The 17,387-nt window shown below is 38.9% G+C and overlaps 2 protein-coding genes across 2 annotated transcripts; both read left to right on the forward strand.

Moving 5' to 3' along the window:
* The first annotated feature begins 10,775 nt into the window (after window positions 1–10,775).
* On the forward strand, window positions 10,776–13,719 carry grifin (galectin-related inter-fiber protein). The gene is made up of 4 exons (XM_060896804.1): window positions 10,776–10,787; window positions 12,020–12,099; window positions 13,285–13,447; window positions 13,555–13,719. The coding sequence occupies exons 1-4, from the start codon at window positions 10,776–10,778 to the stop codon at window positions 13,717–13,719; spliced, it is 420 nt and encodes a 139-aa protein (XP_060752787.1).
* Window positions 13,720–15,345: 1,626 nt separating this feature from the next.
* Window positions 15,346–17,096, forward strand: LOC132837474 (neuropeptide FF receptor 2). The gene has a single exon (XM_060857158.1). It carries the CDS (start codon window positions 15,427–15,429, stop codon window positions 16,738–16,740), a length of 1,314 nt encoding a protein of 437 aa, XP_060713141.1. The 5' UTR covers window positions 15,346–15,426; the 3' UTR covers window positions 16,741–17,096.
* Window positions 17,097–17,387: the final 291 nt, after the last annotated feature.

A 17,387-nucleotide genomic window follows, 5' to 3' on the forward strand; every position in this document is an offset into this window, starting at 1 on the left:
TCACTTTAGCATCCAATCAGTTCACTTTAGCATCCAATCAGTTCACATTAGCATCTAATCAGGTTCATTATTATAAACCATATATAATCAAGAATAGTGCCAATCATCGGCAGTGATCTTTTCATGCTACATAATATAGTTAGCGCTATAGCTATCCGTGTGTTTATAGACAGATAATCTACAAACCACATTGCTGAACATGAAGATGAGAGCTCCTGTCCTTACATCCTGTCCCTACCTCCGTAAAATGTTTCAGTATGCTGAAGAAAGCAAAGATTCAGATAGAATGAGCTGGGCATAAATTCCATTTCATTATAAAAGGCATGCTGAGATACTGAAAGTTTTGCTAATTTGCTAGTATTTCTAGTATGGATTCCAGATGAAAACAAGACATGAACTTAAATTTCATTGTTTACTTTCTACTTTTTAATACATGAAATACTTGCATTTAAAAGATGATATTTTGGCTTGAATACATCCATATTTAACTGAGTAAGATTAAATAAACTTTATCAACACTTTCACATAACATATAATTCCTCAGTCTTTCTGTTTATCTCATGAGACTGCGTTTAATCCCCATGTGCCCCTGTAGGTTATTGATGTGCTCACGGTGAATGTTGTTTAATAAGCATGTTCTCTTCATCCTTGAATTCCCTGCAGCTACGTGCTTCACATCATTTTTTTCGCTCAGTAATCACAGACTTTTCACATTAGCCTTTTAGCCTTTTACAGTTGAATAATTAAAGGCTGTTCTTTCGGAAAGGTATGTTTCATACACGATATTTGCCAAAGCTGAATGCAGCGTTTTAATTACAGCCATTCCTATAAAATTCTTGTCATATGTTCTATACGACAGTTCATACACGACTCATAGGAATAGTGCTGATTAGAATACTAATTAATTTAATTCAATTTTATTTATATAGCGTTTTTAACTGTGGACATTTTTTCAAAGCTGCTTTACAGTATATGTATATTATTTATATTTATTATATATATATTTGATCAGTAATAAAGTCTTAACAGTTCCATATAGTCCCATGTTGGGGGCAGTGATGGCTCAAGTGGTTACGGCTCTGGGAGGTTGATCGGTTGATCAAAGTGCTAAGCTGCCACTGTTGTACCCTTGATCAAGGCTCTTAACCCTCCCTGATCCAAAGGTGCTGTATCATAGCTGCCCCTGCACTCTGACCCCAACCTCCTCAGTTGGGATATGTGAAGAAAAGACTTATAATAAAGGATAATAAAGGCTTCTATGCTCCAAATTTGATAATAAAGGCTTCTAGTATAGCTCATTTTTATATTTAGCAAGTAGTAGAATAATTACTATAATTCCTTTAAAGAGTACACTGGTCTTATTATTACTATTCTGCCGGTAAAATGAACAATTGTTGTCTGGAAGTCTGATCTAAAATTATTCAGGAGTCTTTACTTTGAAGATAGAAACATTACTTTTGTAAGTAAAAACAGAACTTGAGTTAATAAGCAGCACTGTGGAGTGTGACATGACAAAGATATTCAATGCTCAACAAAAGCACAACCGTAGTAAATACCAATTCCATCTTTGCCATTTTAGGATTATACTCCCAAAGCACAATCTGTAATTTCCCATCAATAACAGGACATCAATTCAAATAAAATAGAAACAGAGTTTCAAGATGGTTTCAAAAATTGAAATACGGTAAAAAAAAAAAAAAAAAGACAAGATAATAAAATCCCATAGGACAAGTAGGGGATAAACATAGAGTTCATCTCTGCTCTGGTTAGTGAGCCAATAATGATCAGGGTTCTTCATGCAGTATATTAGAGGAGCAGGAGGGCAAGAAGTTTAATGTACTGTGGCTGATTCTGTCTGAAGAGATCAGAATCTTATTAATGGTGATAATAATTCATTCATTCATTCATTCATCTTCTACCGCTTATCCGAATTACCTCGGGTCTCAGGCGTCATTGGGCATCAAGGCAGGATACACCCTGGACAGAGTGCCAACCCATCGCAGGGCGGACACACACACTCTCATTCACTCACGCAATCACACACTAGGGACAATTTTCCAGAGATGCCAATGTGATAATAATCATTATCATATGATTAATGATTATCATTTGAAGAATCCTCAGCTGTGGAAATTAATATGAATAATTCAGGGAAATACTGTATATTAGCAGAAAAATCTTAACAATATCAACAGGAATACTGGGGTGAACCCGGTGTTTATAAGACTCCAGAGTCGCCACAATCCCGACCTGCTCTTATTACAGATTGAGTGAATGATGAGGTGAGAAAATGAAGTGAAAATGTTTATTTTGTTGGTTGAAGCATTTGAGTCTCTTTGGACTATTTGTAGTCCTTGGCTTTAGGTTAATAATGAAAGGCATATGCGGTCACCTTGGCGCTGATTATGCGGTAGGCTGTCAGCATGAGGCAGCTGATGGGAAAGAGCATAGTCATGAGCAGACAGAGCAGCTGGGATTAGTGACTGCCATCTGGACACACTTACTCTCTCATCGTGCACGTTGGCGTGCGATCATGTCTGTGTGCAAATGCATGCATGTTTATGTTGTCCTCATTTACAACGACAGCATGTCGCCAAATAATAAGCGTATGCCATTGCATTTGAAATCAGACTTTGTGATATTTTAAATAGAAACATAATTAATACATAAAGCTTCTGGTCATATGAGATTATAAGATCTCCAGACTACCGACAGCCTCATATTCTTTACTTATCGTAACTCAGGGCTTGGAAAGCCATTTATTTCAAGGTCTTTTATATTTGCTCATGATAGCTCACTGTAATTACACAGACTCTAATTGATTCTCATACACTGTGGCCTCTGTCAGGGTCATCGTGGGAAAATTTAGTCAGAGCAGCAGCAGGCCTGCTTTTCTGCTCCAAACCATATGGCCACGGTTTTAACAGGCACTAAGAAAGCTGTATCTCACAGCATCTTTATGCATATGGAAACACTGGGTGTCATAAGTTCATTAACTACCATCTTAAAAAGTGTGCACAAGTGTGTGTCTGACTTTGCCACTTGTTCCTGTCTTGGACACCTAACCTGTGCAACCTGCATGACTAATTTTAGGTTGATGGAGGAAGATTCTGCCTTGCATGGATTACATTGAGCAAGTATTGCCATGTTTTCTGTCCTCTAATACAGTCTTAACTGTTATTCTGTCCTTTTTCTGAGGATCATAAACATTTAACACCGTACTCAGAATCTGTTTGTGGAATGAGGAAGTGAAAGATTAATACTTAGTCTCTCGCTCATCTGTCAGCATCTAAGGTTTATTTGTAGAATATAACGTTGCATCCGTCACTGTTTCACAGCGGCTCGTTTTGTTTGCACTCGGCACTCTGGGAGTATCAGCAACCCGGTTCCCCAGGCCTCATCTACACTCTCCCATGTTTCCCCATTTTTGCAGGTCATGGGTGAGTTCATATTAAACCCAAGCTTGTTTGAACAAGAGTCTAACCAGCCTAGTGGATGTGGATGTATACTGCCTAAACAAATAACGTCAGATCCGTACTTTGTGTGTCTGAGAGTCTGGCATGATAAGAATGTAATGGTGTCATCTCAGGGTTAATGACTATCTGATGGAGATGAGGCTAAGGAGCATCATGATGTGGAAACGGCAGCTGTGTCGATTCTCTGGCCTTGTGGCATTATCATAACTCTACATTATAGCATATTTTAATGTGAAGACAGTGTTGTCATGTGTGTAGATTAGGAAAGACAGTGAGCTCAAAAGTTTATTGTTTTGTTTAGTTTTGTTCTGTTTTGTCTTAATAGAAGCCTAACACAGCTTTTGCTGTTAATTGTACACCATTAAGTCTCTGGCATAGATAATTTATCAATTCCAGGATGAGTTTACAAAAGGAAAAAAGAAGAACTCGACAGCTTAGTGATGAGAATTTTGAACCCAGGACCTGCAGGAAAGACATTGTTTTTGTCCTGAGCTCTCTCATTAGTACACATTATGCATAAAAGTGAATGTAGGTCGCCCTCTGCTGGTGATGTGTAAAACTCATTAATAAGGCAGATAAGATCAGGAGAGCTTCACACTGACACACCAGCTACAGTTCTCTTGCCATCAGAACATTATTCAGATATTGACCACATCTTTAATGGTGTCTCTTACTCCATAATCAAGAACTCTTTGTATTCTTTGTAGTGTGCCTCGAGCTAACAGAAATGGTAATTGTGATACCTGAAGCAGAGTGAATCTAAAAGAAATTTATCAGCATGGAGTAAATGTGCAGCACAGCATTCTTGCTCAAAGGTCCCCTAAGGAAACACTCTCTTTAGCAATGCATGGAGATGGCACAATGCCAGTCGTCTTAAAGGTGCATGCTGCGTTTTGTTCATTAGTTTGTTTTTAAGTTGTCAAATCTGAAGAATAAATTAATCAAAATAGTGATAAAATACTGACGCATCATAACACAGTTAGATTTTGTCCTCTATCATAGCATACACATTTTTTTGTTGATGCTTCGCACAAGATCAGATTCACTTCTTCATGATTAAGAAGGCATTAAGTATTGGAGCTAATTGAGGATGATCGTTTTATGTTGCTTCCTCTTCCATTGTGCAGATTAATCTAATGTTTATCAGGGGCAGTGCACATTCAGAACTGTATCTATGTCAGTGGTGTACAATTATGTCTGCAAAGAGATGGTGTGGGCTTCTTCTTAGTTGGAAGGAAACCCTCAAACTGACACTTTGTGGATGGAAGATCGGATAGAAGAACGGACACCCCTGAAATAAGCACTAGATGCTCTTGGTGTACTGATGTAGTACTTAGTAGGACTTAGTGTGTGGTTTGGGATGCAAATTAAACCCAAAGCTATGTGTGGTGGCCTCCAAAAATCTGGTCAATATCCTACTTCTTGTAGAAAACTGAAAAATGTTTCTCTTTTTCCTGTACATGAAGTACCAACAATTTACAGTCGAACTCCAAAAGTGAAAATCTCATTCACATAAAAACTTCACTCCAGTTATTCATTTATCCAGTTATCTCTAGTTTACTAATGTAATCTACGTATAAAATAAGGAGCATGACTGAAAATAAACAGTTACTTTGACTTCTAACTTGAATTATCAGTCATCCACATCAGCCTCTGAAAATCACTTACTGAAAAAGTCTCTCACAGTGTTTTAACACAAACATTTACATGATAATAATCTCTTTTTCTCGTCTGACCTCTGTTCACACTAGAGTCAGTGCATGGATCGATAGATAGATAGATAGATAGATAGATAGATAGATAGATAGATAGATAGATAGATAGATAGATAGATAGATAGATACTGTAGATAGATAGATAGATAGATAGATAGATAGATAGATAGATAGATAGATAGATAGATAGATAGATAGATAGATAGATAGATAGATAGATAGATGGATGGATGGATGGATGGATGGATAGATATATAGATCATACACAGAACAGAAGGCACTGATGCAGTAGAGAGACATTTCTACTCATTTATCACACTGGATAAAAGTCAATACATAAATCGTTTTTATGAGCATTTGCAAGTCATTTGGCACTCAGGAAAATTCCATAAATTGGGAAATGAAAGAGAGCCAACAGAAAAGAATAAATTAAGACAACAGATAAGTTACGACAACAGAAGGTGCGCTGTATAAACGGAGGACAGGCCAGTCTGGTCTGTGTCACAGAGCCATCAGCTGGAAACAAACAGCTCAAATGACAGGATCTTTAACACGCGCTCATTATCATAATAAATAACTGTTCTTATAAAAGAATACTGCTTCTGTTTTTCAGGCTTTACCCTGAGTGCTCATTTCATTCCCTGCTGTCTGTGCACTTCACCTTTTATGGAGTTTTATTGTGAAATAAAACATTTCCATTTAGACTACATGTAAATGAGCTGTGCCATGAAGACGCTATGTACTTGTTTGTGTTCGGTTTGGCTCAGGCAAACATTTATATATGCAAATAATAAGTAGGCAGAGTTTGTCGTGCAATGAAGTATTGAGAAATCTGACGTTGATGACCTTAAAACTTCTGCAACATTCAATTCAATTTAGTTCAATTTATTTGTATAGCACTTTTAACAATGGACCTTGTCTCAAAGCAGCTTTACAGAACATAAGAAATATAGTACAAAATATTTAGTATACAAATATTAATACAATACAAAAGTTGAAGATTAATAATAGACTTAATGTGTTAAATGTGTTTGTATTTATCCTCAATGAACAAGTCTAAGGTGACTGAAGCGACTGTGGTGAGAAAAAACTCTCTTAGATGGAAGAGGAAGAAACCTTGAGAGGAACCAGACTCAAAAGTGAACCTCATCCTCATTTGGCTGACACTGGAGGGTGTGATTATAGATATACAGTTCAACAATTGTGTATTGATGAGGAGTTTGTTGTCCTCAAATACCACATAGAGTAGGAGATCTTTTACAATGTCTGAATACATCATGAAGCAGAATCAAACTGGAGCTGGAACATCTCTAGAAAAAGAGAAGCAGTGGAGATGAATTAGCATAGCTGCATGAGCACAAAATTATGAGATGGGTCTGACTGAAGAGATACAGTATGTCTTTAATCTACATTTAAACTGGGAAAGTGTGTCTGAGCCTTGAACAATGTCAGGAAGACTAATTCCAAAGATTGGAAGCTAAACACGAAAACGTTCTACCGCCTTTAGTAGATTTTGATATTCTGGGAACTACAATAAGTCCTGAGTGTTGTGATCTCAGAGAGCGTGAAGAATTGTAGCGTGTTAGAAGACTGGTTAGATACATGAGAGCTAAACCGTTAAGAGCCTTGTACGTAAGTAGCAGCAGTTTGTAACTAATTCTAAACTTAACAGGTAGCCAGTGTAGAGATGATAAAATTGGGGTTATATGATCATATTTTCTTGTCCTCTGCATCAGCATCAGATACAGTTTGGATGTTTCTTAGCTTGACAATATTTCTAAGGTGGAAACAAAAAACCTCTGCAAAAGCTCTCTCATATTTCCTAATCTTTTCCGTGAGATATGTTTATGGTTTAAAACGTGGCAAACCTGTAGAGTTTCTTTTACAATTTCATTCACAATTCATTTATTTCTTTTTTTTTTCAGTGCACGTGCTTCCGAACTGAATGAATTCTGTTTCTTTTTGTTTTTTTCTCTCCAAAACTCACAAGAAAAACACATTTGGAGAGGTTTCAGACATCTTTAAGCTCCTTTTCTGACTTGATCTCTCCAGGCAGTTTTGCTAGCTGAAGTGTCACAGAAAAAAAAAAAAAAAAAAGATGACACATATCAGAAAATGACTCTTTACCCAGATAGAACCCTTTAATCTTAAGATGATGATTTATGTCTCTTTCTTTACTCAAGAACACACACAAAAAAGCTCTATCAGCCTCCAAAACTTCACCTTAATGTATGTCCGTGTAGCTTAGCATGTTTTAGCTAGCTGTCATGCCACATTATGTCAGAAGATTTAAAATGTGTTCTAATACATATGGATGTAAATGACCTGTTTCACATCTTTGCAATTTTGAGCACTTTATGTACCACAATGTCCCGCCTCCACCTTGTGTGTGTGGAGTTTGCATGTTCTCCCCGTGCCTCGGGGGTTTCCTCCGGGTACTCCGGTTTCCTCCCCCAGTCCAAAGACATGCATGGTAGGTTGATTGGCATCTCTGGAAAAATTGTCCCTAGTGTGTGATTGCGTGAGTGAATGAGAGTGTGTGTGTGCCCTGCGATGAGTTGGCACTCCGTCCAGGGTGTATCCTGCCTTGATGCCCGATGACGCCTGAGATAGGCACAGGCTCCCCGTGACCCGAGGAAGTTCGGATAAGCGGTAGAAGATGAAAGATGTACCACAATGAATATTTTATTATTTTATTACAGTTTATTTAATAAACTGAAAAGTTTCTTGTTACTAATAGAAATGATTACGATACTTGCATGTTCATGTTAGCATCTTTACCATAAACTGGTTGAACCCTTTCTATGCACAACCTCGCACACCCTACATTCCAGTTAAAATGCAAGGCATTTCATTCATTCATTCATTCATCTTCTACCGCTTATCCGAACTACCTCGGGTCACGGGGAGCCTGTGCCTATCTCAGGCGTCATTGGCATCAAGGCAGGATACACCCTGGACGGAGTGCCAACCCATCGCAGGGCACACACACAATCATTCACTCACGCAATCACACTCCAAACACACTCCAATGTTTAAAAATGATTTATTTTTATTTTTATTTCATTTTATTTTTCACTACAGCCTTGTCGGCTTGATGTTGTACACCATTGCATTGCTCATACAGCTGCAAACATCTGCACTTTATTCCTCATACAGTTCATACTTGTTTTTTACTTTTCTACTTCGATGTACTGTTCTAAATGTAACAAATGTTCTAAATGTTCGATGTAACAAAAGTAAATTCTGTTTTATGTCACAGGACAGTCATAAAAAAGCGCACAGTTCACTGCATGTCTCTGTAACGTCTATGGATTGTCAGTGTGACCAATAAAACGTGATTTGATTTGTTTTTTCAACCTTAAATATGAAGCAGTTTGGAAAATCCTAGATAAGCTGTGAATTACTGACTGTCATAAGCATTTTATTTCCATTCCTGTGGTGTTCATTTTGGGAAATAAAACTGTAAAGCTCGTCCTTATTTTTCCAAAAAATCTCCAAACAGGAAATCCTTACTTTTTCCACTCTGAAATATTATTATGTATAATGTAATCTGATGAACATTATAACATGAAGATTGCTATTTAATGATAAATGAATTTAAGGATGCTTTGCATCAGATATTAAGATTCCATGTAGATATTCTGAGAACTGATCAGATTTATGCCATCGCTGTGTTCCACAGACCTTATTCCAGGACTTGGTTATATAAATTGTGACAGCTTTGACCTCTAGCGATTCGATATGCTAATTGTATTTTCATTTACGGTATGCATTTAAATAACTCATTTTCAGTTTTTAGTAGATGAAATATAATCCCCTGTGGCGCTCTGTTTCACCATGCCACTAATCCATAACTACAGATATGTATAGATTTATCTCTGCTTTGTTTCAGTATCATTATTTGCTCTATGAGCTTGATATGTTATCGATACTGGATTGAGAAATGATGTTGATGCTCATATTAAGAAGTCGCTCAAAGCTCCTGGTTACACAATTCCACTTGAATATATGCAGTTGTAGAAAGGGTGATGTATAGAATCGCTAGCATCTGGTGTCCCTCAGGATGAGGTTCCCTTATGAGTCTGGTTTCTTCCTCATATCGTCATTATCGTCACCTCCAGCTCGCTAATTACGGATAAATAGAAATTAAAATATTAAACTTTGTCATTTTTCTTCTGAATTGTTATGTTCCTGTAAAAGTGCTTTGAGACAATGTCTATTGTAAAAAAGTGCTATACAAATAAAATCAAATTGAATTGCATTGAATTGAATATGTTGCTTTTGCTTAGTTAGTATTTACTCCTAGTGACTCCCAGATCTCTCGAGTTTCTGGACTCTGATGAGATCAAATCAAGCTGCACGAGCATCCTTACACAAGAACAGAGTCAGTCTGTGATGCCAGACCGCACTACTGATAAGAGACAGACAAAGAAGCAACAGCGAACAGAGAAGAAACACACACACACACACACATACAGCAAGACCTTTTTGATATCACCTTTTGAAAAAAGAATGTACATTCTGTACCCACAAATAAAGGCTCCTGCTTTTCATTGATTTATATCCTGTTATAGTTTCACACCAGGGTTCTGAGTGCTGATGATTCACCTTATCTAGTGTGTGCTTCAGAGCAGGGGCTTTATTCCTAGTCAACATGGTGTCTGTCATTATAGTGTGCACCTGCTGGATGTGCTGTTGTGATGGTGGAGCAATGTGAAGCATCCTGTCCTACAAGCAGAAGCGACTCTGCCCGGCTCTTATGAGCTCTGCTCTGCCATTGTGCTCAGACTAGCCAGGAAATTCAAGGTCTGGTAAATCTGATGAGCTGTGAAACCAAAACAGACATCCACACGTACCGTTTAATCCTCAGGATTAGCAGCTAATAGCTTGCTCGTTTATATAGACTAGAATGCAAACCTTCAATGTCCATTTTTGCTGCTTGTAAGCAGTTTCATTTCAGCAAAGCTGACAGGCGGTGATCAAAACCAGCCATTACGTTCTCTGACGTGAAATAACGGCGCATGCGATGCGGCACCTGAACTAACACAGAGTGCAATGCTGGTGCGTGAATGTTGCAGTGATTCTTCATCATTGTTTTAAGGAGCTGTTATGGCTCATTAGCTCCTAGCTACCACTCCATTTCCTGGTGTCCTGATGTATGCAGGAATATAATCTAATACCTGCGTAATAAATCTAATAAAGAGAAAAAGAATGTAATAAAACAATTGTGATGGAACAGATTCCCTCTAAGGTTGTGTATGAACATAACTGATAGCTTATTCATCTAAGCCCTGTGGTACAATGAGGTCTCTGAACTGTGAAGGTCTCTAAAGCAGACAGAGGTTTAGTTGTACAGTAACTCTGTGTGTGTGTGTGTGTGTGTGTGTGTGTGTGTGTGTGTGTGTGTGGTGTGTGTGTACATATGTTTGTTTTTATAGCACTCAGCCCAGACAAAGGCCCACCTCACATAAAACCTTGTGGCTCACGTAGTGCTGCTGCTCTCTTTAAATCGCATCCCCACTTTCCAGCTTCTAGTCTGAAAGCTGATCGATACACAGAGCCACAAGACACCATCGACGAGATGGCATTACGGGTAAGAAACACAGATCGACTGCAGACACAATCAAAGCAAATTAGCTCATTGTGTTGTTTCAAGCTTTGCTGGTCGTTCATAGTTCAATTACCTACTCGGCACAGGTCCTTCATTAGGTATTGGATGCAAGTGGCGCAGCATGCCTGGACTTTATGCAGATGATAATCAATACACCGGGGACATGTTTATGAAATACATATTCATTAGAGAAATGATGGTTCTCCGCATGATGGACCATAAAGGGACTCTTCGGGGAGCTTAAGTGCTGTCCTGTACATTACTCACTGGCTTTCTCTCAGTGCTGAATTACATCGCTTGAGAACAGTAGAAAAGCTTCAGCTGGCTTCAATGAAGGTTTAGCTACAGTCTATGATTATTGATGATTTACCTGCGATCGCTGCAATTTGCAGTATGGAGAGAGGGAAGCATTAGCATCCACCGTAAGCATTAGTGAAAACTTTGAAAAGGAACAGCGTTCAGAAGTTGTACAGTATCGAGCTCAGTGATGTTTACTCAGCAGCTCATTCATAGAAGCTCTTGAGCCTCGGTAAGGACTTGAATTTAGATTTATAAAGCATACAGAAGGTCATGTGTCGGAGTCCATGCCTGGTTTATAAACCTTCCTCTTTTCTCTGGTGACAATATCACTCAATGTTTTGTTCACAAGAGTTTGTTCACATGCTCTGAAGTTTCTCAGAATGTTTGAGGGGCAAATATGATTGTAAAAAATCAATCAGCCAGCATTTTATCCAGAAAAGAGAAAGATATGAATCATTTCAATGAGTTAAAATGAATCAGGTTTAGTGGACAATAGTGGCTTTAAAAGCACAAAGTAGCCGTTGATGTGTAAATAGAACAGACGAAGAATATATTAAATGACGAAAACTTTCATCTGCTGTTTGGTTCGTGGAAGTTATAAAGGAAAACTCTTGATTTGTTTCAGAATAAAAGGATATGTTTTTTTTTCATTGAACTGTGTTGAAACTGAGGTAATTCAATTAGCCTGGATTAATCACATTACATTGATTATATTACAAAACAAAAGAAACAGCCTCAATTATATTTTTCACATATTATCATTTCACTTCGTTATCGTTAAACAGCCCAAACATATTCGACACATTTATTTCTCTATAACAATGTTTAATTAAACAGTAAACCGGATTTGCACAACATCTACAGCAGTCTGACTCAAATCAACCAAATCTAAAAATATCACCTGATTCTTCCAGTTTGAAGCTTCCTGTCCTGATGGCTTGTGTCCCGGGTGGAGCGTCATGGTGAAAGGACAGCCTAGCTCAGCAGCCGATAAGTAAGTTCAGCACAGGGGTCCTGATCATAAGATAATAGAGAAATCTGTGTAGGTCTGTGGAAAAATATAAAAAGAGAAGAGGCAGAATATTATTTAGAAAACACAATTTGAAGCGGGTAGATATCACAGTTCCAGGGTTATGATGTTGGACGTTTTTTTCTGCCCTGTGTGCTCTCAAGCATGCAAGGAATTTATTTACCAGAAACCTATTAATGTTTTCATATATCAGACTTGCACAAATGTTTATTCTGTAATAGGAATATAAAAAGGGCTGCGTTCAGAGTGAAGAAACAGAATCCATGATAAATCAAGTTGCTTTGTCTAAAATCCAAGCGATCTGAAAGCAGACAGGAGGCAACAGTTCAAGAAGACAGTTTTTAATCCTGCTGAAAGTTATGCACTAATGTTCCTATTCCCCTTCCAAACTGGGAATACTTTAAAGAACATGAGACATTAATAACTGTGAGGAGTTCATAATTTATCATGAGAGAGAGAGAGAGAGAGAGAGAGAGAGAGAGAGAGAGAGAGAGAGAGAGAACCTATTTATCACACTCAATGTGAAAATCTTCAATAACAATTACACAAACAAAGCATCACTACAAAGCTGCATTTGGGACACCATTCAGTCATCCATTCATCCATTCCTCCATCCATCCATCACCAACCATCACAGGGCACAATCTTTCTCTCTCACACACAAACACACACACACACAAAATCACACACGACTGAATCTGTTTACACACGACAATTTAGAGATGCCAATCAGACTACATGTCTTAGGGCTGGGAGAAGAACGCAGGGCGGAGGTGGAAATCAAACCTCCAACCTCTGTGGTGCCAAGCAAACATGCTAACCATGCATTTGACTGAGTCTTGAACTTAATTATTAAGTGTTGGACAAATAGCTTTCATCTGAGAACGGTCCTTATGCTGTATATTCATAGCTCAGGATTAGCCAAAAAAGGTGGAATTCAAGATCGTTGCTTGTTTCTTCCATGCTAAATTGTCAATAAGCAGATAGGAAATGGGGACCAGGGAACCACATCTGGTGGTTTATTATTGGTGATATATCTAAACTGACACAGTTGACCAGTTCCAATCAGCCAGATTGCTCCTGACCCAATTGCCTCTGACTCCCACTTTATCCTACACCGTCACTAATGTGTCTTTCTGATTCACCAAGGTTTGAGATCAATTTCCTCTGTGATCAGGACGACAGAATAGCCTTTCATTTCAACCCCCGCTTTAAAGAATCGGACATAGTGTGTAACTCCTTCCTCTCAAACCACTGGGGGCAGGAACAGAGATGCACCAACTTCCTGTTTGAAACCAATGAACCTTTTCAGGTGAAGGAATAAACCAGTATGATCCTCATACCACATGTATACATATATGTATAAGGTCCTTCTAGAAACTGACTGAAGTTGTTCTTTCTTCATTTTCCTGTCAACAGATCGAAATCGACTCAGACGAAGACAACTTTTACGTTTACATCGATGACACAAAAATCATGCAGTTTAAGCATCGCGTTCACGACCTGAAGACCATCACGAAGGTCCAGGTGCTGAACGATATCAACATCTCCAGTGTGGAAATCACCAAGAAACAGTTTTGCTAAAATTGTCAAGGCTTAAATCTTCCCTCTGGGAAAGATCAACTGAATGAGCCTTTTCTTGTTTACACTGGATTGCAATTAAATAATGAATAATGATGATTATTCTTTTAGATTCGACACTTCCTGTTGGTCTCTTGGCAGTGTGAATAATAATTGCCTCAAGCCTTACCAGTGCAATTAACACATTATAATTTGTGCCAAATGGCTGCTTTAAAATATTTACACAAGAGCAATATGGGAATATCACTATATCATATTAATTACTAAATGGAAGTGCCAAAGAAACACATCACTATTTGTGATAATTTATCAATTCACAGTGTTCATTGAACTGGAACACTGACTGAACCAAAGACCTCATCACGTCAGTATCAGATCTCACTAATGCTCTTGTAGCACAATAAACACAAAGACACTCAGGCAAGCTCCAACATCTAGTGGAAAGACTTCCCAAAAGAGAAGAGAAGAGAAGAGAAGAGAAGAGAAGAGAAGAGAAGAGAAGAGAAGAGTGGATGAAATCTGGAATGTTCAATAAGCACATCTGGGTGTGATGGTCAGGTTTCCATATAGTTTTAGTTCTATATATTTCACAGCATAATAATTAATTATAAACACCAGAGATTATGCTGTAACCGATAACAGATGGTCTTTTTATATTAGACACTTCTGTGATCTAATGTATTAGAAACTCTGTTTCTTGTGAGCTTTTTTTTTTTTTTACTAGTGCCTTTTGTAACTGTAAATCCTTGGCAGTAAGAATTGGAAATAATTCTTGAATTGGAATTCTTAGAACGGACAAATGAATTATGTTTAAAGAATGAATACAAAATCATTGAAGTACCTGTAAAATGAATGGGAAAAAAGAAACAATATAAACATGACTCATGGAGCTTCTGCTCATGGAACGCACAGGCGCATTAGCAGCTTGAGGCGCACACACAGAGAGAGAGAGAGAGAGAGAGAGAGAGAGAGAGAGAGAGAGAGAGAGAGAGAGAGAGGGGAGCGCGGACAGTCAGATGCATCACTTTTAGCAGCAGTGAGTGTTCTCTAGAAGGAAAGCGTGCAATTCATCCATGCCATACGGAGGTTGCACGTAGAAATAATCTATTCTCAGGAGGCTGAAACATGAAGAAAAACAGCACGAGCGATGCATCTCTTACTGGAAACATTTCCCGCAGTCATCATGGTACGTGCTCACTTTTCTAACAAACACCTTTTTAATTAAAAGTGGCTGTGTGTCATTTTAATTACACCCAATGCACACCCAAAGATTTTACATTTTACAAAAGTTGCTTTTCAAAAGTAATATTAATAGTAATTAAATATCTGGAGGAAAAAACACTGTGTCTCTTTATGCGCTACGGATTTGAAGAATCGTGCGGTCATGATGCTTCAAAAGCCCCCGTTTGAAGTAAATGCTGCTCCTCAGGCAGCATGCAAGTTACTACTGCATGCAACTGCACACATTTTCAATAAACAGGTGTTAAAAGTGTACCGTGTAACATTGTGGGTTTTTTGCAGGGCAGCTGGATATATTGTGGGAAGGTTCCTTTCGGTACACTTCAGTGACTGCTAGGAGGTGAAATGATGGAAGGCAACAGCGACGTGTACTGAGGCATGTTGGTAATTCAAAATCCAAAGCTGCAGTTGTTCCGTCTCGAGTGCTCGGGGATGCATGGAGATTTTGATTAGCTTGAGTAAAACTTAAAGATGAATTGCTCTGAATTTAATTTCCATGGTCCGATGTCGTCGATGCTGAACGGCTCGTTCGTCGGTGCGGAGAGCAGTGATTTGTTTCCTCACCAGAACAGTGAACTGGAGAGAACGTTATTACTGACAATCCAGGAGCCAACCACTATCTCCCTGACCGTAATGTACTCATTGTCATTTTTGGTGGGCTTCATGGGGAACCTCACGGCGATTCGGATGCTCACCAGCCAGAGAAACAGGAGGGTACAGAGCGTCAGTGCTACCAAGAGTTTACTGATCAACCTGGCTGTCTGTGACCTGATGGTAGTCTGCATCTGCATGCCCATCACCCTGGGCCATACCATCTACACGGCCTGGGTGTATGGCGATCTGCTCTGCAGGGCGGTGCCCTTTATCCAGGCAGTGTCTGTATCAGCCAGCGTACTCAGCCTAACGGTCATCAGTGTGAACAGGTACTACAGTGTACACAGCCCACTGAATGCCCGCTCCTACTTCACCCAAAGAAAGATCTGCGTTACCATCGGCGTTGTGTGGATTCTCAGCTCCAGTATCTGTTCCCCACTTCTTTTCATGATCAAGTTGGATGAAATCTGTTTAATTAACATTGCAGTTCCTATCTGCAGAGAGCTGTGGCCACAGATGAGGCTCAAGCAGGTTTATAATGTTCTCCTCTTCATCATGCTGTACTGCATACCTGTGACTTTTAACCTGACCATCAGTTTCCTTACGGGACGGAAGCTCTGGAGGGCATCACAGCATTTCAATGACTTTGACCCTCACTCGCAGGTGATGTATGCTTCGTGTTTGAAGACACGTAAGAAGATTGCAAAAGTGGTGGTCACCCTGGTCCTGCTGTTCGCAATCTCCTGGCTGCCCCTGTATGTGACTGATATTTTAATTGACCACGAGACACATCCTCCACACTGGATCCTACAGACCCGACCATTCGCCCAGTGGTTGGGTCTCACCAACTCTAGCCTCAACCCCATCTGCTACTGTTTCCTGGGTGATCTGCACCGCTCTGCCAAGATAATCAAATCCAAGTACCATCAGCGGATGCTGTCTCTCCTCAGCACTTCAAGCTCCACCAAGGTACCAAGACTGCTCCTTTTTAAGCGGCAGACATCCAGCCAGAGGCAGGAGACTGGAGCTCAGGTGTCTGAGGAAACACTGTCAGATTGGTGTTCTCACACAAGTGTAGGGGACTTTAACCAGATGCTGTCCCTACAAAGCCTTTCTGAGAGGATAGAGTCTCGAAGCATACCTGATCTCAACAACCTGTCTATAGAGAACTTCTCACAACCTGTGGTATAACACGGCTGAAGGTTCCTCTTCGACTTTGAATTAAGCCCCTGATGCTGGATTTGTGAGGAGGTTTTGATGTTAGCATGATTAACTAAAAGCGTTACCTGTAATTACTTTGCTCCCGTCTCACACTTTAATTGTTAAAAAATGGAAAACTGTCATTGTGCATTGAACATGAATTATGATTTGGCGACATGTAATTTAAACTCATCATCTTCTCATGCCACTACAGACACAACTGTGCATAAATGACTAATTAATTTTAGTCAAAAGAGAGCAAGCTAAGACTACAATATTTAACAATATCTTAAACGCTACAATAGGGTTCCAGTCAGTGTAAGCTAACCCATTAGTTGTAAACAGAATATTAGCAGACGAATCGCAATATATATATATATGTAAGTTACTGTACAATGTTTACAATAGACTTGTTTGTGTAAATTAATTGTTCTTGACTGTGATTACATATTTTACATATTAAATGACAAATGTCACATAATTCAAGCCGATCCGGTGTAGCATACTTCTTCCAGTTCAACTTTTCTGCTCTAACAAAGACATAAAACACAAGATTTGCAATTCAATTTGTATCTAATTGTTGATTAAAAAAAGTCAATAGGGAGTCTCATATGAAATATTATATTAGTCCAGCCTTT

Source organism: Tachysurus vachellii, chromosome 21, assembly GCF_030014155.1.
Source record: "Tachysurus vachellii isolate PV-2020 chromosome 21, HZAU_Pvac_v1, whole genome shotgun sequence".
NCBI lineage: Eukaryota > Metazoa > Chordata > Actinopteri > Siluriformes > Bagridae > Tachysurus > Tachysurus vachellii.

Excerpts from the sequence above, each read along its gene's own strand:
- grifin (XM_060896804.1), top strand. Across the intron at positions 12,100-13,284 it reads CCTAGCTCAGCAGCCGATAA|GTTTGAGATCAATTTCCTCT; the intron begins GTAAGTTCAGCA and ends TGATTCACCAAG. Across the intron at positions 13,448-13,554 it reads AAACCAATGAACCTTTTCAG|ATCGAAATCGACTCAGACGA; the intron begins GTGAAGGAATAA and ends TCCTGTCAACAG.
- LOC132837474 (XM_060857158.1), top strand. The coding sequence starts at position 15,427 with ATGAATTGCTCTGAATTTAATTTCCATGGTCCGATGTCGTCGATGCTG.